Raw genomic sequence first — 26,056 nt, 5'->3', positions numbered from 1 at the left:
TTATGAGTGTTAAAAAATGTGAAGTAGGTACGATTATGCTCACTTTACATAAACTGAAAGGTGCAGACTTGCCTACTTTCCCAAGTACACCCAGCTAGTAGGTGATAGAGCTAGGAACTGAATCTAGGCAGCCAGACATAAGCCTTGCTCTTTACAAATATATTACAAAAATCAAAGTGTTTAGAGGACACTTTCATGAGCATTGTGCCATTTTTTCATTACTCATTAAATTCTTCTTTTCATCAGCTTAATTTGCAGATAAGAAAACTAAAATTAAGACATCCCTTTGCCAAGGTTACACAGCTAGTATGTGGATTACAACTTGAGCCCAAGTCAAATTTCTAATCTTGTAAATTTACAAGTCTTCCAAACTCTCCATGGTTATTAAAAAAATCCTTTAATTTGGAAATAATAATTAGCAACTTTCAGCTACAAGAAGCCTTACTTCTTGTGAAGTGTAGGTCTTGTGAAATATAAATATATGTTTTCACAATATATAGTGTAATTCTTGAAGATAATGAATAGCCAAATGTATCAGTCTTGCCCCTAGTCCTAGGCATATTTGTCTATTGAAGGGACTCAAAAATGTATATTAAAATAAATTGGTATTATCTCTAACATTGGGTACAAATTGTAACATATGTGGCTCTGCTTTTGTTACTCCCAGAGTAGTTGCTATTAATTTAAAGGATAACGCATTTGTGTAAATGTATATAAGTGTATTTGGATAAATCATGGCACCATTTCTAAGAGCAAGTAGGCAAGGATGCAAATATATTATGGAATATAAGAACTGTAGGAATTTGGGAATCGTAGTTGGCTTTTTAGCTATAGGATCCTCCTGCCTATTATTAGTAGTTTGTATAATAAACTGTTTGGAGTGCAGTATTCAACTTTTAAGGTTAAAATTCTTTATCGACTGCTTATACATAAATAACTACAGTTTTCCAGATTTACTCTGCATTATTTTATTTATATTTATTTATTTATTTATTTTTATTATACTTTAGGTTCTAGGGTACATGTGCACAACGTGCAGGTTTGTTACATATGTATACATGTGCCATGTTGGTGTGCTGCAGCCATTAACTCATCATTTACATTAGGTATATCCCTGATGTTTTCCCTCCCCTCTCCCCCAACCCCATGACAGACCCCGGTATGTGATGTTCCCCTACCTGTGTCCAAGTGTTGTCATTGTTCAATTCCCACCTATGAGTGAGAACAACTCTGCATTATTTTAAAAAATAACAAACATGAACTAAAACTTGATTAAGAAAGTTAATTTGAGGAATTGGTTTCTAGTTCTCAGAAATGGTTATAGGTTGACTAGTTCTTCATCGAATGACCTAGCCATTTCTTAGTAAATGAATATCTTAGCCCTTTACTTGATGTTTTGCATCTTATCATACCACCTTTCTTTTATTTACTTTATTATTATTATTATTATTATTATACTTTAAGTTTTAGGGTACATGTGCACAATGTGCAGGTTTGTTACATATGTATACATGTGCCATGTTGGTGTGCTGCACCCATTAACTCGTCATTTAGCATTAGGTATATCACCTAATGCTATCCCTCCCCTCTCCCCACACCCCACAACAGTCCCCGGTGTGTGATGTTCCCCTTTTTTTTTTGAGACCAAGTCTCACCCTGTTGCCCAGGCTGAAGTGCAGTGGCACAATCTTGGCTCATTGCAACATCTGCCTCCCAGGTTCAAATGATTCTCCTGCCTCAGCCTCCCAAGTAGCTGTGATTACAGGCGCCCGCCACCACGCCCGGCTAATTTTTGTATTTTTAGTAGAGACAAGGTTTCTGCATGTTGGCCAGGCTGGTCTCAAACTCCTGACCTCAGGTGATCCACCCACCTTGGCCTTCCAAAGTGCTGGGATTACAGGCGTGAACCACTGCGCCTGCCCCCCCTTTCTTGTTATAGCAAAAAAATCCAGTGTTTCTTTTATAGAGTCCCTATTCCCTCCAACATTCTCAATCTAATACATATTTGTTGCTTACTACAATTTTGACATAATTCTTTAACAAGCTGAAATATCTTGCTCCTGTTTACTTAGTTGTTTCAGAAAAAAAAAGTTTTCCACATGTGAGACTTTATATACTTAATTAGTGTTTATTATTTATTTATGTATTTTAGTATATGAGAAACATACAAGTCATGGAGGTCAAAAAAAGAAAGAACTATTTGCTTTTATTTTTTTTTCCAAAGAGTTTAGGACATTCTCTTAAGAGATTTATTTTAATTATTCTAAAAAATATTTTATTATATGCTCAAGCTAGAAAACCAAATTATATGAAAATCATAACAATTCAAGATACTTGAAATCTTAGCCAAATCGTACCTTAGCAACCTTAACTGAAGTCCCATTCACTTATCTGTTCATGAGGCAGCAAGAATAGAACCTGTGTTTATTTGCAACTGGTCTTGTAGCTTGAGTAGCAGGGAAAATATGAATGCCATGCAGAGAATGATTTTCTATTTTGTTCTTTCATCTTACACTTTGTGTTCTATTGAATCCCTCAGAGACTATTCTTATGCCATAGCAACACCTGCTGGGTGAGGGAAGTTGGAACAGCCACAACTGTTGCCTGCCAAACCTGTTTTCCTGATTGAATGGCACTGCATGCTCCCCATCTCCAATACCAAACCTTTTAGAGTTGCTACCCTCAAGAAACCTATTTCTCCCCATATGTTTCAAGTAATGAACAATGCCGTTCTAATAAGATTTCCCCATTTCTTTCAAAAATAGTCATTATGTATGTGTGTGTATGCATGGACATTTCCCCTTAGAACTTCCAAATGCACATGCTGTGATATTTTAACCTCATGTTTGTTTTTAATGTGGGCTTTCTTCCTGTTCAATTGCTAGATTTGTAAACATTGTCAATCCTGTTTAGTTAGCATTTTCTGATTTACTATGTGTGAGGTACTTAAAAGTGTGTGTCAGTGTGAAAAAAGGCAGTTTTTATTTACAGAGTGTGATAAGAGATGTATTATGCTTATTCATATTATGGACAAAAACGGTAGGCATACTATCTGGTGTGAAGACATATTTATAAATAACTGCTTGTTTCATATATGAAACATTTACACACAGGACTGCAAGTAATACAAGTCTTAGAATATAGATCCACATGGTCATTCTATCATAGGGCCAACTAGCCTTTCCTTTACTGCTGATTGAGGAAAGTCATGGAGTGGACAAATTACTCAGTATTACCAAGTGCTTCCAATATTTTAGTGTATTATTTCTACCTCCTTGCATCATTACTGTATCCAAATCAAAGTCTAGTAGATGTACTAACATTATAAAAATCTATTGTTTTTTGGTGGATGTTTAAAATTAAAAAATAAAAGAGTTCATATATGAAAAATGATCTTGAAATTTATATGCTTTATAATTAAGCCTTGGATAATCAAGAGCTGATTATTAATCAATGGTTTTCTTACTTTGGTTGCTTAGTAACCTTGATTGTGCTCTATCAATCAATCAAGAACTTATTAAGCACCTTGAAAAAAAAAAACCTTTAAAATGTTACATGATGTGGGAGCTACTGAAGAAATAGAAAAACCCTGATGCTTACATCAGGACATTTTAGTTACATATGTAAGTGCACATTTCGGCATGACATATACAGAATAAATTGGGCATGCTCTAATTCAGAGACATGGAAGATGAATAAAAGATGCAGAAATCAGAAAAGACTAAATAGAACAAGAAACTTAAATTGGACCTTAAAGAATGTAACAATCATTGGTTGGGAGGTCAAACTCATTCCTGAAGAGAAGAAAGGAAGGAAGGTGAGGCAATGGGAATAAGTCAAGTATGTTAAGCAGTTGAAAAGACCAGCCTCAATTGAATAGAGAGCTTTCCACAGAAGCACTGTGGCTTATTAAGGTTTGACAAATAAGATGGAAAACAAGCAGTGGGATTTAGACCTTCTGTTCTGGTAAATGGGAAACTACTGTAGATATTGAAATAATATAGTGACATGATTTTTAAGAAAGATTAATTGAGAAATGGTAAATAATATTTTTTAGATGAAGAAGGGACATTAGTCAATCAGATCTTAGTAATTCATTTAAAAGAGGAAAGACAACCCAGAAGGACATGTAACAATATAATATTATTATATCAACCTATGGCTCAGGGAAGTTCTGCATATTTTCAAACCACCACCACACACACAAAAATTTAGGTGCTGCATATTATGTAACTCAACATGTTAACTTCATATTTTTATATACTAAGAATTGTTTCTAGTAAGTATCCAATAGCAACCTTTATTTCTTTAACAAGAAATGAGCTGTAGTTTAGCCCCCTTCCATCAAACCGTGTGTTGCCTATCATGATCTCTAAAAGGAAGCAAATATCAGCAGGTCCATTAATAAATGAGGAATGTCTAGCATGTTGGATTTTTTTTTTGTCATCCTGAACATCTCGCAAGCACACATTACTGTATTTTAAAAATTGACATGCAGTTATAATCATACTGGAAATGGGTCAAGCATATTAGTTTAAAAGGTCTTATTCAGACTTGGAATGGAATTATTTTTAAATAGAATGAAATTCTCAAATTTGCCTTGTATCATTATATGAATATTTTCCAGTGGCCACTGACAATTGGTGTTCTTATAAATTTTGTATTTTAAGGCAGTTCTTCTAAATCTTAGTGGTGTGTTCACATCAGCTGTGAGGTATATGATAATTATAATATTTCAAATATTAATGTATGGAGGTTTTAAAATACAGATTATAGTCATGACATTATTCTCACTTACACTGAATGTACTTTCTTGAATGAAAGAGAAATGAGTGGAGTCACAACAAGCATACTGACAATTTCACTTAACCAGAGGCTTATCTTACTTATCCTGTTGTGAGCTATCATTACTGATGTGCCATTGACAGTTGTTGCAAACGCAAATTATTTAGTTCTTTGCTTCTATGTAAAACTACTTTGTGACTTCTCAAAACTTCAAAATCCGAGTATATCCATGTGCATGTCTCATGCTTATGAAGCCAATCTGTAAATGTGCTAGCAAAGAAGAGATGGAGGACTGCTGACACAAACACTGAAACAGCACTCAAGTGTGATAGAATATCTTTCCTTTAAAACTGTGCTCTGAAATGAAGATGTTGCTTACCTTGGAGTCTCAATCAGATCACCAAAGATGAAACTCATCAAATCTACAGCAATTTTTTTAACCCATCTCTTGTTTTGAAGAAACACACCTGCACGCATGTGCATACACACACACACACACACAACATAGATTTGGTTCATTTGGATTATTTGCATCTACAAATTTACTACTTACTTTAGTCCTACTTTTTTACATTTGTTTATATCCGGTCAGGATGAGAATTATTGAATTCTGTTCTCTAAGGGTAACTTTCATAAACATAGTATCTCTGAAGTTTTATTTATTCATATGTTAAATATAGACTATACATCCTACTTGAGAACATACATATCTTTTATAAAGTACTTCCCTCCAAAATTCAGGTATAATTGAATTAGTGCCATGCTTATTTTAAGATTCTTGGAAATATGAGTCTGATTGTCTTTTGGAATAAAATTCTATTATTTATTACTGAGCTTCTTATGATTCTTATATTGAAAGAAATATAGCTTTTGTTTCAATATCTACTATTAAAGTGCACTACAGTCATATTTTTAAACCAATAATTCCATTAAAAGCACATTCAGATGTCTTTGTTTCAGACAGCATGATATTTTTCCACATAGTTCAAATGAACTAAACTTCTGCATTCTTTTAAGCCATTTTCTAAGTAAAGAATAAAGATAAAATTTTCTCAGCTGCCTTCCCAATGAAGAAATGAAAATATTTTCTTTTTCTATATTTGCTTCATTTTACAGTCTGTGATCAGTGGAAAAGTTGACAGAAAAGCAATGTGTTCAAATCATTTGTCTATTTATTTACGTTTGGAATGAGAAACTTTGGTGTCATATCATGTTTTTCCAGTTTCTCTGATTATAACATCTCCTGCAGTAGCATTTCAGGCAAAAAAATATCAAGGGCTGTGTATAGAGTATATACACATATATACTCTAACATATACACTATATGTTAGAGAATGTGTCTGCGTTTTTATTAGGAGTGACTTCTTCTAGCAAGTACATTGCATAAATGTGGATCTTACACGGTATAGACATTTCAAATATTTATGCTAAATTTGATACGTTCTCATTATGAGACAATTTTTTTTTAAATAATTTGATTTACGACCTAAAAACCAAATGATAAAATTAAATTTCATGTCTTCAAATTGCCTCTTTCCTCTGTGTCTTTTTAAAAAAATAATTCATAACTTATCTATTCAAATATTTAAATGAAAGAAAAAAGAACTGGAAGAGTCTTTTCTTGACTTCCTTAACTTTTTCACACACCCACACATCTCAAGATCTGCATCAGAAGTATATTCTAACAATATATTTTGCATAAGATTATGCTACTTGTAGGAGCTACTAATTGTAGAATTACTATATTTCATTATTATTTATCACATTTGTTCCAAAATATACATGATTCATATCGATTATGTTTATCTCATTATCTATTATTTTGATAGCTTTTTATTTTCCTATGTTCCTGCCATCTTCTTCTGCTCTGCCTTTCTTTCTTTCTCAATTATTTCACAACTTTCTTATCTGTGCCAAGCAGGAAAGCAAGACACTAGACTTTAGAGACAGATTAAGGCTCTGTGCCCTTAAGGAGCTGCCTGGTCAGGGATATAAACATAGAAGAAAATACAGGACAAAGTCACAAGGACAGGTTAAATGGGTAAAACATACAACGTAGTGTGTAGTCAGGAAGAATAAGTAACCAGCTCAGCCTGCATTTACAAAGGGAATAACATTTGAACTGAGTTTCAACACATGGGGCAGACAGAGGGTGCTAGAAGACAGCAAGAGCCAGACACTCTGACCATGGAAAAGAACTGCTCATTTAAGGGCTCAGAGGTTAACTAGTTGGTGAAACTTCAGTAAAGGAGTGTTAACAGGAGTTAGTGATTTTAGAAGAGCGTTTCTCAGTCTATGTTTTTAGAACATCATTTCCAGAGTGATACATTTGTGTTATAAAATGTGACGTTTTCATTGAATGAGTTTTGGGAAATAGATTGAATTAACATTTTAAAAATTTCTGGGCTTCTTGGGCCCTGTAATATGTTATTATGCACTATATATATTGTTTAAACAGTAAAAAAAAAAAGAGGGAAATAAAATAAAATTTATCAGTCATCCCACACTCTAGAGAGAACCGCTCTTAGTGTTCTGGTATAGTTCTTTCTAGGATTTCTTTTCCTCTAGACTTTTCCCCATGTAAGTCTCCTCTTCCCTGAATTAGTGCCCAATTACCTTGCTATTTAATGTATATATTAGGTGTAAAATTTTGTACTGTGTTTCTCTATGTGAGAGATGGTGTGCTAGATGGTAACAATATAAAGACAGAGCATGTATAGCCTACCCTTCAAGAAGCTCCCTGTTAACGTTCATTGAAAATTTTTTTAAAATAAATTTTATTGTATATATTTGAGGATTACAACATGATATTATGGGATACATATGGATCGTAAAATGGTTGCTATAGTGAAGCAAGTTAACATATTCCTTATCTTGCATAGTTACTTGTGTGTGTGTGAGAGAGAGAGCCAAGAGAGCTAATATGTAGTTATTTAATATATAAAAATTAGATACAACTGTTTATACTGAACGGTAACATGTTTTACACACTGAATAATAGTCGTTATAGCTATTTATACTACTTGCTAACATGCTTTTCCCACTTAATATAAATGTCTTATCAATAAATATAGGTCTATTACATCATCATTTAAAAAGACTGTGTCATATTCTATTGTTCAACTGTTTTATGATTTATTTAACAACTCCATTAAGCTGTTTTCAGGTTGTTGTTTTTTAAATTAAACCGGTGTTGTGACAAGCACTCTCATTGAGGTTTGTAGTCTTCATACTGACATGAACAAAACTGTTTATGATGATAAAGCTTAGGGCAGCAGGAAGCCTGGAAGAATGAGGCTAGTGACAGAGAGACCACTTAGGATGCTGTCACAAGAAGATAAAATGATGACTTCTACTGAGAAAACTGCCTATGGCCATGAAAAGGAACAGGCAGATATGAGACATAGTTTTAAATAAAGAAATAACAAGATTTGATGGCTGTTTTGAAGTGGTGGACAAGAGGAAATGGTGAAACAAATAATACTGTATGGTTTTCAATTAATAGATGGAATCTGTTGAAATTAACTATTAACCAAGTCAAGAAATAAAATGGTGCTTAGGCTTGAAAGACTTTTGGAATATAAAGATAGGCTGCAATTATGAGCCATTGGAATAAAGTTATAATTTGTTATTATCAACACGTAAAACAGAAGTCTATGAGAACAAATGAGATCTCTCAACAGAAAAAATTATAAGAACAATTAAGAGAGTTGAGTAATTCTTAGAGATAGAAAATTTAGTGGGGACAGAAAGATAGAAAAACATATAACAGCTTTGAGAAATTATAGTCTTTTTGGCCAGGAGAGTTGTAGGGAAAGGTTAACCCTGACTTCTAGATTTAAAATCTATTTTTTTTTTTTTTTGAGATGGAGTCTCACTCTGTTGCCCAGGCTGGAGTGCAGTGGTATGATCTTGGCTCACTGCAGCCTCCACCTCCTGAGTTCAAACAATTCTCCTGCCTGAGCCCCTGAGCCTCCAGAGTAGCTAGGACTCCAGGCGCCCACTGCCACGCCCGACTAATTTTTTTTTTTTGTATTTTTAGTAGAGATGGGATTTACCATGTTGGCCAGGATGGTCTTGATCTCCTGACTTTGTGATCTGCCCTCCTCGGCCGCCCAAAGTACTGGAATTATAGGCATGAGCCACCGCATCTAGCCTAGGAAGAGACAGATATTAAATAATCTTTTAGCTAGATTTTGCTATTTTGTAAAACCTGGGCTAATTTATCTAAAAATCAATTTTTATGTTATTGAGATTAAAATTGAGGTTTATATTTCTGTAACTTTAATTCAGCAGGGAGGAAAGTTTATCTAAATACATGAAAAACAAACAAAATTTAAAAGGGATATTTGAAATATTTAGCATGGTAACATTTTAAAAAATTATAGATAGTCAATAATCTATTGTGATTTGAATGGTCTAATGTAATAAGTTGTTTAAATATCCATTTTATTAAGTTAGGACATAAATACTATCTTTTGACACCACTTCTCTTTTTAACTTTTTACTATTCATTCTTGTAATCAGAACATCAATAACGTTGAGGCTAATAAAGTACAAATTCTTAGTTTCAAAAATGGTAAGGCTGAGCACGGTGGCTCACGCTTGTAATCTCAGCACTTTGGGAGGCCGAGGAGGGTAGATCACCTAAGATCGGGAGTTTGAGACCAGCCTGGTCAACATGGTGAAACCCTGACTCTACTAAAAATATGAAAAAATTAGCTGGGTGTGGTGGTGCACACCTGTAATCCCAGCTACTCAGGAGGCTGAGGCAGAACAATCGCTTGAACCCGGGAGGCAGAGGTTGCACTGAGCAGAGATTGCACCACTGCACCCCAGCCTGGGCAACAGAGCGAGACTCCATCTCAAAACAACAACATCAACAAAAGGTAAAATTAATACAGACGGTGTTTTGGTTGGCCAAGGTCAGGTAGCTTGTTTTTGGAACAGATATGGATTGTATATTTCAAGTAATAACCCTCCATTAGTCTTTAAAGTTATACATTTTTTATTTATTTTACACAGATTTATCTAAATTTGGATATTTATTTTGAGGTTGGTATATCTTATAAGCAGTTTTGACATGTGAAACATATTCAGATATAGATAATTGATTGAGGTATTTATTTAGGAAATATAGATATTGGCCTTATCCACTGTGATAGCAATAATAAATGACTAAAGAAATAAATAAGAGGATAAAAGAAAGAAAAGATAATTTGCAAAATACTTATTGTATACTCCCTCACATTCATCTCAACTCTTTCATATTTGAAACAGTGACCAAGTGACAGGCAGGGATTTTGTCCAATTTGTCATGAGCAGGAAGAGAGGAGTCTATTGCTAACACTCAAAAGTTATTAATTCCAGATACCATTGTTTATTGAACCTGCTTCAGTATTCATATCTTTACATTAGCTACCTGCTATAAGTTAGTTTTTGTTTGTATTCTGTTCAAACTGAAGTATTTATTATCTCTTATTCTCAATGTTCTTAATTGTTTATTTTAATATTAAATATTTGGTCCTTAAGATTATCAAGGGGGTTTAAATGAAAACATAAAATCCTTAATTGTGCCTATCACATAGTAGGGGGATAATAAATGTTAAATGCTGAGGTTATTCTGCACCCTTTCCCATGGAGGGTGAATAAGTGTCACAGTTCCATTCCAATCCCATTGTCTGAGCATGCTGCTTAGATTTTAATTACATCATTCACTTCAAAAAGAACAAATACTTTGCCAAAATTATTTAATTGTTTATGTATACCAGAACAAATTACCCATTTGGGTTTATAAAATGAAGCCGTTTTAAACATATATTTTGTTAATGTCAATTTCTAGGATGTATATATCTACTTCAAAATGGTGGTGGTGAATATTTCATATTGTTTAAATTCTAAGACGTTATGCATTATGTAATTAGTGTTTTAAACAATAAGTAAGTGAAGGAATTAAATGAAAAAGTGAGTTGAAGATATTCGAATAGGAAGATAATTGTCATATCACTTTGAACTTGAATTTATTTGTCTCTATAATGAGGAAAACAACATTTCAAAATTAGTTGAAAAATAATTTTAAACATAATTATGTTTGGTTTTGTACCTGGGCACTGGGGCATAATCAAACTAGAAGGAAGAGTAAAACCTTTCACTTTTCATTCATGTGCAGTACTACTTCCAAAGGGAACATATAACATTTATCGGAAAGATAGAATTATTCATGTTTCTGGTTATTCGTATTTATAGCATTCTATTTAGCTTGCGCTTTTTTGATAGATGTTCTACTGCACAAATGCATTTGAATTCATATACAATTGTGTAGGAAATAAGAATCTTCCAGTGGAACTAGTGATGTTTGTAAGAAAGATCGTTGTATAGTACTTCCCTCATATCACTTAATGGTTTTCACTAAATTCTAACATAACTATATTTCAGCACAATAAAGTAAGTTACAGTAAAATCAATCTAACTTCTCATAAATATTCTCTGTAAATCAGAAATTAACTTTACTTGAGAAAAATTATAATTTTTTTTTTTTTTTTTTTTTTTTTTTTTTTTTTTTTTTTGGAGACAGAGTCTGGCTCTGTCGCCCAGGCTGGAGTGCAGTGGTGCAATCTCAACTCACTGCGAGCTCCACCTCCCAGGTTGACGCCATTCGCCTGCCTCAGCCTCCCCAGCAGCTGGGACTACAGGCGCCCTCCACCACGCTGGGCTAATTTTTTTGTATTTTTAGTAGAGACGGAGTTTCACCATGTTAGCCAGGATGGTCTCGATCTCCTGACCTCGTGATCCTCCTGCCTCATTATCCCAAAGTGCTGGGATTACAGGCGTGAGCCACCGCGCAAGACCAAAATTATAATTCTTATATTCGTTGAAATATATTTTGAAGATTTAATTAAAATTAATTTTGTAGAAATATTGGCAATATTATGGCAAACTATTTACAATGACATCAAAATATTATGAAGTGAAATAATAATAAATTCAAATATCACAAAAAATTAAAAGTCCAAAAATGGAGAATAGAATGGATTGTCAAATTGCTTGATTTCACGCCCACTAGGCAAAAAACAAATCCTAAATCTTAGCAATTTGGCAAGTTTTAAACTAGTCAAAACTTTTGATTTTAGATCAGAGGTTTCTCTTTTTCCCTTTCTGACTACTTGCACTTACTGTGACTACTAAGTCTACACAGCTGAATGCTACTCTTCTATGAAATGCAAATGTTAAAGCCCCAGTTAATGGCTAATTATTACAGGTCATTGAGAAGATTATTCTTATATTGACCATTTTTCAATTGAATGCCTTATTTATTTTGCTAATGTTTGAAGTCCTCATTTTAAAATATACAGTGAAAACAATTAAGAATGATTTTCAGTGAGAGTATATTCCATTTATTCCCAAGGTTTTTGATCATCCGAATTGTCACATTTCTTCAGCCAGCAGAAATTGTTTCCTTATGATTTTCTGTATCTGAATATGCTTTACCAGTTTATACTAACCTTGAAAAATTTTCTTTTTCCCATTTCAAGTTCCACCCAATCTGACTGTTCCACAGGAAAAATCACCATTGGTCACCAGAGAAGGAGACACAATAGAACTGCAATGTCAAGTAACTGGCAAACCTAAACCAATCATCCTTTGGTCTAGAGCGGATAAAGAAGTTGCAATGCCTGATGGATCAATGCAAATGGAGAGTTATGATGGAACACTGAGGATTGTGAATGTATCTAGGGAAATGTCAGGAATGTACAGATGTCAGACCAGCCAATACAATGGATTTAACGTGAAACCAAGGGAAGCCTTGGTGCAGCTCATCGTTCAGTGTAAGTAAATTCCCTTTTATGCATTTCCATATAGGGACAAGGGAAGAAGTGTTACCATTATTCTACTATTAATATGAGGTGATTTTTGTAACTGGATTGAATGAACTATTTCTACATTTCTACATTGGACTGAATGAACTATTTCTACATTCTACATTAATGATACACAATTTAAACTATAATCTACCCTAAATGTGCTTTTTGCATGAGCGCTTATACACACTAATAGAAAGAGTTGTTTTAGTGTGTGTGTGTCTGTGTGTGTGTGTGTGTATATGATAATTATGATGGTGTTATCTGGTTGATTCATGCCAAAGAATCAACAAACCCAATGGTGAGAAACTGTCCATGTGCAATAAGCAAAGTGGAGACTGGAAGTAATTGCTAATTCAGGTTGTAATACATGTTTGTTTTCACAGTCCATGTTTTTACTTCAGGCAATTGCATGTCCTTTCCCCAAATTATCTACCTATTTCAAGCATCTCTTTGCTTAAATTATGGAGATCTAATCATTGAAATGTTATATTTGCATACCTGAAGTTGTAATAGTGAATTACATAATTATCTAGTAATATAGGGATAATTCAGGAAAGTCTTAGATGCTGAATTTTTGCCTGATTTAATCTTAGCGGGTAATTGTTTTACTCTGAGAATTGAATAAGATACATTTTAAACTATTTTTATATTTTTACTGAAATCACGGTTATAGTTCTAATTAAAAATGTAGATATTATGGACGTTACATTTGCTTTTATCATTAAAAATACCTAAATCCACACACTTAAGGGTCAATAAAATGTACCAGTGTTACTATTGTTTGGTTTTTATAGAATGCCCTGGTAACTGGGCTGCCCAATGGTAAAGACACTGCTGAAAAAGAAGAAAACTGAACACAATCTACTCAACCTCTGATAGTGCTACTGCAAATTTTAATTGACATACTATTTGTTAAATATACGATATAAAGTTTTCATTAAACAGATGAATTAGGTGAAACCATGCACTTCAATAAACGATGTCATTTTTGTCTGACTCTTTTGTAACTCAGGAAATTGAAAATAGAATTTAGTCCAAGAATGTCTATTTTTATATTAGACTTAAAGTTGTTGGCAGAATGAATGAACTATTTCATATTTGAGAGAATAATTAAAGTATGAGACAAATGTATTTATGTATGAGATATGTGAGTGTGGGGTGAGAGACAAGGTTCTGGGTGCTGCTTAACCATTCCCTGCCCCTCTTCTATAGAACCTCAGATTCCAGATATGCTATTTGTCTTATAAACATGCAAACTGATATTTGCAAACAAATGCCAAATAACCTGGCTGATTTCTAATCGATTATGAGTTTTTTCTCCAAATAAGGCAAGTTTTAGATGTCAGGTTTCATTCAGCAGTTTAATATTGCCTTTTTCTCACTGGCCTCTATACTCATGACAGTTTGTTCATGGGTATAAGGATCATGTGAAAACAGGTTTCAGAAAAAAAGAAAAGAGAGAGAAACTGCTTCCCATTTTCTAAAAAAATGAGATACCGTTAAGTGACCACAAAGGAATTTGATATAATTTGGAACACCTCAATCGTGTTGGTAAACACAGGATTCTGAGCTGCTTCGAGTTATGCACAAAGCTTCAGTGTTCCTGCAGCTATTAGTGCAATCAGTTTTCACTCTGCTCACTCCTTTCTGCAGAAGCTTTGATACTAGTAACACCTACAGAACCCAAATGGCTTTAGAGAACTTCAAATTAGAGTTTCAAGAAATCAGAATATACTTAACTCCATAGAATATACTTAACTCCAGAATTCTATTGATTAACTAAATTTCCTATTTTTTCCTTTCTCCTGCTTCTTAATTAGTCCCCTAGAAAATAAATTCAGCATAAGATTTTAAAATTCAACTCTATAATAGGAATGACAATAAACAGTGGCACAGTTGTCTCTAGTGTGACAGGGATGAACATAATTGAGTAAAAAATACCGATAGACACAGGCAAAGTTTAGTTATTTTAATGTAGGTAAAATGATACAATTTGTTTGCATCCCAAGGTGACTTCCCAGAGCAGGGGTTATAATCCAACTGCATTTCCTCTCAGAGGCAAACTTCCCTGGCCTGCCCAGGAAGGCAACTGGATGCAGGCAGTCTTGCCAGCTCTAGGTGAGGATCACATTATCATGGCTTTCAAGGACCTCCCTTCCATATATTTCCAAATCTTCTGAAGAACTTGGTTATATGTCACTATTTTTCAGGTACAAATAACTGGTAACAACTCCAGAATATTCCTGAGTACATCAAAGGTTCATTTTCCAGGCATGTAATCTCTGCCAGCAGATCTTGCCTACATGCCTATCTAAGGCTTATTCTTGCAAAACTAATAGTACAGGAATTCAGATAATGTTTTTAAATTGAAAAACAGTCTAACTTTTATAGTGATTTTTTTAAGAGACAGGGTTTCACTCTGTTGCCCGGGCTGAACTACAGTGGCATGATCATAGCTTACTGCAGCTTTGTTCAGTAAAATCAGGCTCAACCGATGCTTCCACCTCAGCTTCCTGAGTAGCTGGGACTACAAGTGTGTACCTCCATACCTGGCTAATTTTTTAATTTTGTGTAGAGACCGGGTCATGCTATGTTGCTCAGGCTTGTCCCAAACACCTGACTTCAAGCGATCTTCCTGCCTCGGCCTCCCAAAGTGTTGAGACTACAGGTATGAGCCACCATGTTCATCCTGATTTTTTTTTAATTGGAAAATAATTTATTTTTTGCTTAACTTGGATACCTGTGCTACATGTAAGAAATATTAATATGGACTATTAAAAACTAAGTTATATCATTCATATGTGGACATACATATGTATACCTCTCTCTATATATTTTGTATCATCCTTAGCAATTAAGTCCATCATTGCAGATAACAAGCTATGCTTTATATATTTTGTATTGCCAGCATAATATATTTTACATGATAGCTGTTCAGTAAATTTGTTGTGTAAACACACAAAAAAATGCATGCCTGGTTTGTTAGTCTATTGTTGCACTGCTATAAAGAAATACCTGAGACTGGGTAATTTATAAAGAAAAGAGGTTTAATTGGCTTACAGTTTTGCAGCCTGTATAGGAAGCATGATGCTGATATCTGCTTCTGGGGAGGCTTCTGGAAGCTTACAATCATGGGAGAAGGTGAAGTGGGAGCTTGCACATCACATGGCCAGAGCAGGGGCAAGAGGGCAACCTGGGAGGTGCTACACATTTTTAAATGAATACATCTCATGAGAACTCACACTATCCTATCGCAATGGCAGTGCCAAGGGGGAATGGTGCTTAACCCATTCATGAGAAATCCCACACCAAGATCCAATCACCTACCACCAGGCCTCACTTCCAACACTGAGGATTACATTTCAATACGACATTTGGGCAGGGACACAGATCCAAACCATATCAGCTGTTTTTTTAATTACTTAAGTATCAGGGATAGCTGAGGATTTGCTGCATACAGATTTCTTCCATAAGATGTTTATTACATTGACAAATTCTGGAACTGCCTATTTTACACACAAGCACACACATGTTTATGTATAATTTTATCTTTTAAGACATAAAAGAATGTAAAAGAGGTGGCAATAATAAATAAGATAGAAAAAAATCCAGTATTTTCAAGACATTTTTACTTGCTTAGTTTTACTTGCGTCCAATTAAACAATAACCACTGAAAAAAACTAAAGGAGCACAGAATGAATTGTATGTAGGACATCAATGAGTGTAGGGCGTCCATCCCTAAAAGGAAATAGTATATATATATATTTCTAAATAATGTAAATAATGGAACCATCCACTTATAGTTCTAAATATCCAAATGAGGTTTATTCTTAGCTAATGTTATGTTTAAAAGGAAGCAATATAATTTATAAAATTATAATGTTTATACAAACTTTTTGAATTACTTACTCTCACTAATTAATGCCTCTTGTTAAAATTTGTACATAATGAGGGACAGAAGCCTAGAGATATTTTAGACCATTCTATATCCTGTTAAGAGTAACATAGTCACTACAGTGAAATAGTTTGATTAATTCTTGTTCACATTGCTAATTTTTAGAAAACAAAAGGCTTTTTCTTTATGACTTTTAACTTCTACAATTGCCAGTTAAACCACACAGATTATGGACCAGAGTATGAAGTTGAAAATATAAGTGTTTTGAAACAAAAGTATTTTAAAATTAAACTTAAAAGGTTTTTCTGGGTAAAACTGCAAAGTACAATGTAATGTTTTAATAACATTAAAAAATTTTGTCCATTGTTTAATTTATTCCAATTTTTTGGAATGATAATACAATTTTTTTGAATATTTGGCTCATTTTTATTTGAAGCAGCATTAGAATAGCATAATTGAAAATAAAGATATTACATATATTAATTTATTCATAGTATTTAAAAATCATAGTATGTATAGAGCTTACTGAACAAAACTGAAACAACTTTCTTTTTTCTCTTTTTTTTTTTTTTTGAGATGGAGTTTCATTCTTGTTGCCCAGGCTGGGGTGCAGTGGCGTGATCCCGGCTCACCACAACTTCCACCTCCCTGGTTCAAGCAATTCTCTTACTTCAGCCTCCCAAGTAGCTGGGATTACAGGCATGTGCCACCATGCCCAGCTAATTTTGTATTTTTAGTAGAGATGGGGTTTCTCCATTTTGGTCAGGCTAGTCTCGAACTCCTGACCTCAGGTGATCCACCCACCTCAGCCTCCCGAAGTGCTGGGATTTGACAGGTGTGAGTCACTGCGCCCGGCCAACTAAAACAACTCTCTAAACAAAGTACCTGATTGTTTGAATATTAATTAAATAAAAGTTCCATTGGATTTTCAAATATATATGTTAAATAAGAAACCAGGATATGTGGGCGGGCGGGTGGCTCACACCTGTAATCCCAGCGCTCTGGGAGGCTGAGGTGGGTGGATCACGAGGTCAAGAGATTGAAACCATCCTGGCCAACATGGTGAAACCCCAACTCTATTAAAAATACAAAAATTAGCTGGCTGTGGTGGTGTGCACCTGTAGTCCCAGCTACTCGGGAGGCTGAGTAAGGAGAATTGCTTGAACCCAGGAGGTAGAGGTTGCAGTGACCCGAGATTTTGCCACTGCACTCAAGCATGAGTGACAGAGCAAGACTCATCTCAAAAAAAAAAAAGAAAAACAAAAACAAAACAGGATACAGGATATGCTTATTGTCTTCCTAAAAGAAAGTATTGTTTTTTATATCTGTATTATATAAGTATACTTACACTTATAAAATTATATGCTACAATTTTAATTTGATAAACTATAACATTTTATTTTTTATATAAGCTGTCCTTTAGTTTCATCTCAAAGCGCTATTAAAGTCTTTTAGTAATGTGAGTATATTTCAAAGTATACTTCCTTGAAAATTAACTGGAGAATATATTGCATTGAATGTCACTTTTGCTGTTAAATCTCCACCATGTATATGCACATTTGTTGTACCTTCATCTAATGACATGATATTTCTGTTAAGCGGTATAAAATATATACTAAAAACCAAAGACAGATGTTAGTGTTAGATTGTGTTAAGTAACTGCCTTTTACCTAATTCCAAATCGAATTAATATACTCCTTATAATTTGTATTTTCCAAACAAAGAAAAATTATGAAAGAAAATAATCAGGGCTATTGATAAACCCATGTTCCTCACCTGTTTCTGTTTCCCAAGCAAGACCAAATTAGGTGAAGGAGAGAGAGCCAGAGATCAGGGTTTTATTTTTGAGGCTTTTTCTCAAGAAATCTAATGAAGAGAGTATGCTAGTTACTTTTAATCTAAATTAATATTCAACAAAAGCAAAATCTCATGAACCTGACAAAGCAAAATAAAATTAAAGGTAGATTGGAAAGTGCTGTAACACATATGTTCACTATTGTTAGACAAGTTACTGGGTAATATTCTGTAGCGTTGAGATAGATAGAATTAGTGTACTGAGATAATATAACAATTTTGTGATTTTCTAAAAGCAAAATTGTTCTGGAAATATCAGTGTGACTAGGGATTTATCTAAAACTGATATCAAATACAAGGTAATTATTGATAAAAGAGGAAATACAAGAGGATCTAGGCCAGGCAAAAAGGCTATCCAAAAATTTTATAAATGAATGAATGAATTTTTAATTTATTAGGAGGGTAATAATGACTTTCAGCTCAGTAGCCTGAACAAGCTTTACCTGTCCAGCTCTGTTTCTTATTTTCTGTAATATTTCAGTCCATCTCTTCTCAGTCCCATAAGCATGGTAATTCAATATTGCCTCTCTGGCTAGGCTTTTATGCTCCTCTTCTGTTTATAACAATTCTTCCAATCTTTTTGCCATTTAAGTCCTAGCTAAGTAGCAACCCTCTATACTGCCTCTTGGTGATGACGAAAGATCTTTATTGATAGCTCCATGGACACTAGCATTAGTATGTAGAAGACAACTTAGAGCTTCAAAGTAAAACTTCATTTTGAAGACACACATTAGATGATATATTTCTTTCAAAATCACTAGGTTTTATTTCAGTATTGCCTTTCTCAGAACTATCCTGTAATATTGGCTATATAGATAGTTTGGGAAATAATTCTGATGGTTGTATATATTTACACTGAACTGTTATTATCTAATTGGATTTATTTCTTATGCCAAAATGACTTGATTCTAACAGCCTTTGGTTTCCTCCCATAATATAAATTTATACTCAAAATTTGAGGACTTACCTTTGAGATTATTCCAAAGACTCTATTAGAAACATTAATGGTAAGTTCAAAGTTATTTTCCAGATGTTTTTGGTGATGACTGCATTAAGACTATATATCCATTGCCACTATAAGGATAATGACTTCGAAGAGAGCTTTGACTTGGAGGATTTTCTTTGACTCATAGCATCTTAGTTTTACCACTTATTTACATTAATATTTCTATTTTACATATTCCATCATCTACCTCTTCTCTGTAGTTAAGATCTTATCTTAAAAAAGAAGAAACAATGTATATAGAAACAATGTATTGTAATGTCCAATTTAAACTCTGTACAAAATAAGATCTAGGATTATTATTTCCAGTCAACATATATCTTACTTTATCTTTCCATGGATTTACATTACTCTTGAATATTTGAAAACTGAGCTTCCCACAAATAAACGTTATTTTCCAGAATGTTTCTAGGATGAATATACTTTAGTTGAACTGCTTCTGACATTCTGGGCATTTTCCTTGCTCTCTATATTTTCATTCTTCCAGAGAACACAGCATGATATATAACTAAGGGGCAAATAACCATCTAAGGAAATTGTCCAAGAAAATAGAAAGAAATTCTCCGTCTCTTAAGGACTGAGTGCATTGCATATATATATATATAATATATAATATCTTCAGATAGAGCAATTGACTATACATTATCTGAAAAGAAAATCAGTTTATCAAGTATGTGGCTCATGTAAGGAAAATAAGCGCATAGTTTATTTTTCTGGTTTCTTCTCTGCTGCTACCTTAAAGTAAGTACAACCATAATTTAATGTTTAGAGAAAGTGTATGTATGAAAAATTTTATTTTTCAGCATCTATGCAAAGAAGTGGGAGAGTGACCAGCTAGTTTTAACAGAATGATTAAAGGTACAAATTAAGCCAGGCAAGACTCATTTTTATTGATATTGTCAGCTAGGTACTTCTGTCCATCCCAACTGTGCAAAAATGAATTCAACTGGATAATATCATTATATCATTTGAATAATACCATAAGGCCGTAAGGATATTTTCTCCTCTTGAAACCCTTCACATATGTGATTAAGTTAAATTTATTTTATAGGTTTTTTTTTTTTTCCATTTTTTGAGACAGGGTCTCTGTGTTGCCCAGGCTGGACTGCAGTAGCACAATCATAGCTTATATAGCCTCAACTCCTTGGCCAAGGCGATCCTCAACCTCCCAAGTAGCTGGGATTACAGGTGTAAGCCACCATGCTGGGCTAATTTTTACATTTTTTTTAAGAGACAGAGTCTTGCTATGTTGCCCAGCCTGGATTCAAACTCCTGGCCTCAAGCGTCCCTCCCATCTCAGCTTTCCCAAGTGCTGGGATTGAAGGTGTGAACCAGTACGCCCCACTGAGTTAAATTTTCAATAAAAAGTTTACATGCCTCTGCTCCAGGGGGCTTTTTCCTTTCCTCCCTTTTTTGCTTTATGCAAATATAGTTTCTTCTAAGAAAAATGAACATAAACACATATGTAAATATATAAGTATGACTATAAAAGTTCTGTGCCTTCATAATCTTTCTTAGTTAAAAAGGAATTTATCTTTCTTCCAAAACCTAAATTCTTTCTTCCCAAATACAGAATTTGGGCATTTCACACATACTATGATCATCTCCCCTGTAACACAAAGGTAATAATAATAAATGATTATAATAAATCACACATAAAGGTGAACAATAATATATGAACATTCCTGTGATATTATCAATTTATTTTAAATATACCAACAATAATATGCTTAGTGCTAAGGGAAATATAAAGTGCTACCAAATTAACTTACAGAGTTTAAGTTAATTTTTTCTAATCAAAGACCCATGCCTTTTGGTCTTTGATTAGAAAAAAATAAATTCAAAGAACTTCAGAAGTTAAGCAACAATGTAAGAAATTGATTGTCAAAAGAGTACTTTAATTAATGCATGATAAAGCCAATCTGAAAGTGAGAAATCAAAGGCAGTATTTGAGAGAAAGACATAACTTCCTCTCCCTCCAGCAAGAGATACACATTTACTAGAGTGTTTAATCCACCTACAGGCAGTATTCATATAGAATTTTAGCTTATATGTTGTTAGCAATTGTATCTTTATTATCAATTGTTTGATGTAATATCATATTTTAATATTTAGTACTAGCCACACATTTTTTGGTTTTGCATATATCATATTACGTTGGGTTATATTATGTGACACTAATAACTTTACTTTGTAGTAAATTCCTGTATTGAATAATCTACCAAGGGTCTTAGATTCCACTGCTTTTAAACTTGCGGGACTACTAGAGGCATATTTGGTATCAAATTCATACACAAGGGTATAAGACAGAAACAATAGCTTGCCAATGTGCCCTTCCACTCCTATTCCCTGCAGATCTTTGAAAATGTCTAAAAACATGTTTTAATTGAATCAGTGGAGGAAAATGAATGCTCCTGGCATCTAGAGAGTAGAGACCATGGCTACTGCTAATTGTCCCAAACACATATGGCAGTCTTCCAACACAGAGTTTTCTTGCCCAAAATATAATTTTTTTTTTTTTTTTGTGGTGGAGAAGGAGGCTCTAGCTTGTTTATTGTATGGTGTTTAGAGGCTACTTAGGCTTGTAATCTTTAGATTCCAGTAATATGTCCTTCTCCCCTATGTCATGACAATAAAAACTGTCTCCAGACATTGCCAAATGTCCCTGACTGGCAAAATCACCCCAGGTTAAGAACCGCTGCCTAGATGATGACTCATAGACAAGGAGACAAGGTCTACATAATTTGGGGATGGGAACTCTGGCAGAATCCTCAGCCCCACAGGAGCCAAAATCTCTGTTGTAACAAATCTATAGGCAGAATTTCCAGGGTCCTTGAAGAGACATGCCAGTTACAAGAGCCACTGCACTAAGCTCAAAGCCATGGCTTCCTATTAAGTATTAACATTCCTCTCAAATCCAGAAGCAATTTAATGTAGAAATGTCACCTAAGATTATAGTTGACATTCTTCCCTTGTCAGGTTATCAGGGGATCAGAGCTAGAATTTTAAAAGAAGGTCAAATTCTTGTACAGTAGGGAAAATGTTTATTCCTTTAATTGCACCTACTCTTTTCATCTGCCATACTAAACTCTTAGCAATTCTTTTACTCTTATATTTTTCTGCATTTGATAATAATAATTATAGTTTCATATATTAAGAAAGCATGTTTCCAATATATTTTTGTTTTTTAACTTGCCTTTTGATTCATCTTTTGTGAACTGCTGTGCCTGTATTCTTCCTTCATAGGCCTTTTGGCTTTGTGTCTGGGTTTGGCAGGGAGTAGCTATATTTCATGCTGTTCCATGAAATCATTTCAATCTACCTGTGAGTTCCTTTCTCCTGGCAAGTGAGTATTTCCTTGAAGCCTTAAATATTATAATAAGCAAAAATAAAGTTTCTTCAAAAGGACACCTCAGGACTTAAACTGACCATGCATTATAACATTAAAATAAAATCTCCTTGATTATATACCATTAAGACTTATTTTAAATGTGGAAATTACTCTTTCTTCTTAATTCAAACTATTTTCTTAAAGAAAGAAGTCAAATACTTTTCTTGAAATTTAGTATGTGTATTGTTTTCTTTGATATTGTTTCTCATTCAATGAAATACGAGTTTTAAAATGTTTTTCCAGAAAAAGATTATTATTTAACTTGAGTAGCATTTCTTTTTAAGACGATAATTACACTAAATTAATCAAGGGAGGAAACTATTAAAAGCTAAGCAGGAAACTGAAATGTATTTAAGAAACATAGGAAGTATTCATTCTTATAAGTTATTTGCCTTGAAATATATGGATGAAATGACAGAAGCGATCAGATGTTTCTTGAGTATTCTGTTTCTTTGTGCCCATCAGTTTCAACAGTTTATCCAGTGTTTGAAGCCATATGTTCATAAACACAACATAATTGCCTTGTGTACAACATAAAATGATGAATATAGTGCTTTATAGCTCAGTTAAAAGATGTAAGTAATTTCAGTACACAAAGTTTTCACTTTAAGTCCTCACTTGAAGCTCTAAGTTACAATCAATCATTCAATCACAGATATACATAGATATAGAGGCAGATGATGCAGATATTTAGAGAGCTATGTATGAATGCAGTGATGTATCCCTATCTACTCATCTATCCATCCACCTGTCTATCTGTCTATGTCTGTGTTATCTTCATGCAGAGGATATATTTACTGAGTGAACACTCATTCCTGCTAATGCATTTTTCTTCTTTGTCTTTTATGATATTGTAAATGCTAGTTCTGTTTTTACTTTTCAATCTTGTTTTGGCTGCTATTTATTCTTCCTATCTGTATATCAGATTTTGATCCTATTGTTTCCTTACTCTATACTCTCTTGCTTGGCAATATAATGACTCAAACTGTCATTGCTAAGCAGATCTTCCCCAAATTTGTATCTGAAATATTCAGCTACTGCAAAATGTCAACTTAGTTTCTGTATGAATAACTTAGTTTCTGTATGAATTCTAAAATCTAATGTGACTAAAATTAAAAGTATAGTAATTCCTTTTAATTATTTTTTTCTCCTCTTGAATTCCCTGTTTCACCAAAAAGATTCCTCTCCTCTCTATTATCAAGAGCAAAGTCATTCTGTCTTTCCTTTTTCTAGCATACATTTCAAATTAGGATATTGTATTCTGAATTAAAGACCTGGTTTGAATTCCAGCTTTGCTGTGTATTCATAATTTCTATAAATATTCACTTTCTTATTTGCCATGATGAAAAGAAATCTTGTTATGATGGATTTCTCTGAGGATTAAATTAGATGATGCCTAAAAAGCATTTAGACCAGTGTTTGACAATGTTAGTAGTACTCCTTAAGGTTACCTCTTTTTTCCAAAATCCTCTGAATTCTTCCGTGCTTTTCCATTCCAGCGCTTTTTCAAAGGTCAGACCCTTTTACCTCCTGCAAGAAATTCCTACTATTTTTGCAACCTTTGATCTCTTTCCCTTGGCAACATTGCTGCATTGCTGTCAGATGAACTTTTTTCTTTCTTTCTTTTTCTTTTTTTTTTTCTTTTTTTTTCTTTTTTTTTTTTTTTTTTTTTTACGAGTGGGAATACTTTCGGTTGCAGTTGATGGAAAATTCTTGTCTAACTGTTATAGGCAGGAAAGTGTAGTGGGTTCCAGGAATGTAAACATTACCATCTTCTCAACTATCAACTCAGTTCTTTCTGTATTTGCTTCACTGAGTGGTTCTCATTTCCAGTCCACCTGAAAAAGCTTGCCCCTTTGTCTCTCACCCGGAGATTAACTACAGAGATGCGATTGGTTTGGCTTGGGTAACCACACTCCACAGCAGAGGCATAAATGCAAGCATTGTTCTATTTGGAAATTCTCTATGGCTACTCATCACCTGTGATTCAAAGTTTGGTATCCTAAACTGGCAAATAGCATTCCCTACCCTTTGTGAGATCATATTTCATGTTCCAGTCAAGGTGAACAGTTTATTCTCTTATGCACATTTGAACTCAATGCTTTTTGTCATTTCATTCCCTATGTCATGAATATCCTTAAAATAATCTTTATGAGCCCACTCTTTACAATCTGCAAGACATTACTCCGATACCATTTCCCCCCTGCTATTCCCTGAAGTCTCCAGCCATGTGTGATTTTTTAAAATTCTAAATCTGTACCTTTTTAAAAATTTTCTGAACTTAGCAATTTCAGTCTTCAACTCCTAATATACGGAGACATTTTTCCTGTTTCTTTTTTTCTCTGTCTCTCTCATAAGAGATTATAAACTCTTTCCTTCATGACATAATTGCATACTGTAAAAATGCCTAGATCAGTAAGTGCATACATTGGTGAATTATTTGAAATATGGTTATGTTTTTCATTTATTTCATTTTCAATGTTTATTTATTTGGGCTGGGTGTGGTGGCTCATACCTGTAATCCCAGCACTTTGGGAGGCCAAGGTGGGCAGATTGCTTGAGTCCAGAAGTTTGAGACAAGCCCGGGAAACACCCCATCTCTGCAAAAAACTACAAAAATTAGCCAGGCATGGTGATGCACACCTACAATTCCAGCTACTTGGGAGGCTGAGGTGGAAGACTTACCTGAGCCTGTGGAGGTCAGGGCTGCAGTGAGCCGTTATTGTGTCACTGCACTCCAGTCTGGGAGATAGAGTGAAACCCTGTCTCGAAAAAAATATATTTTAGATTCAATTGTTTTATTTTCAAATGATTTAGATTATATTTTTCAGTTACAGTGTTGTCAGTGAAGTTATAACTCTACACATACAGTTTTCTGATACTGCAATTCAACCTAGGTGACAGTAAAATAATAATAAATAATAAAATGCAAAACAGGTTTAACCATAACTATAAATACGGTTACAGTCTGGAATAGGGGCATGATAAGGAACTATAAATATGGAGGATCGATTCTAAGTCTGGCTCTGGATTCAAATTCTAGCAGTGCCAATTTTAATTGTGTGACTTGTGTCTGTTTCTACCATCAAATTTTCTATGCAAATAAAGGGCTTAGTATGATGGTCTCTAAGTAATCTTCGAGTATGGAAGTTACTACCAACAAAATTTTCTGATTTATACAATAATGCATATGTAACAGAAACCATACTCTATTAATTGTTTCAGAAATCTCCTAGAAACTGCATGCTTGAATTAAAGGATGCATG

At 33.9% G+C, this 26,056-nt stretch overlaps 1 protein-coding gene across 3 annotated transcripts in view; it reads left to right on the top strand.

Annotated features, from left to right (window-relative positions):
- MDGA2 (MAM domain containing glycosylphosphatidylinositol anchor 2) overlaps positions 1-26,056 on the top strand; it is an 833,536-nt gene that overhangs the window by 626,328 nt on the left and 181,152 nt on the right. For 2 of the 3 annotated variants that reach the window (XM_001151973.8, XM_063792901.1), the window contains one exon: positions 12,318-12,611. The exons of the other annotated variant lie outside the window; for it this stretch is intronic. In XM_001151973.8, coding sequence (XP_001151973.1) covers positions 12,318-12,611 — 294 coding nt within the window. The remainder of the gene's footprint in view (positions 1-12,317; positions 12,612-26,056) is intronic. 3 annotated transcript variants of the gene reach the window in all.

Source organism: Pan troglodytes, chromosome 15 (assembly GCF_028858775.2).
Source record: "Pan troglodytes isolate AG18354 chromosome 15, NHGRI_mPanTro3-v2.0_pri, whole genome shotgun sequence".
NCBI classification, from domain to species: domain Eukaryota; kingdom Metazoa; phylum Chordata; class Mammalia; order Primates; family Hominidae; genus Pan; species Pan troglodytes.
Note: the sequence above shows the minus strand (reverse complement) of the source record. Positions and strands in the feature narration are given on the sequence as shown.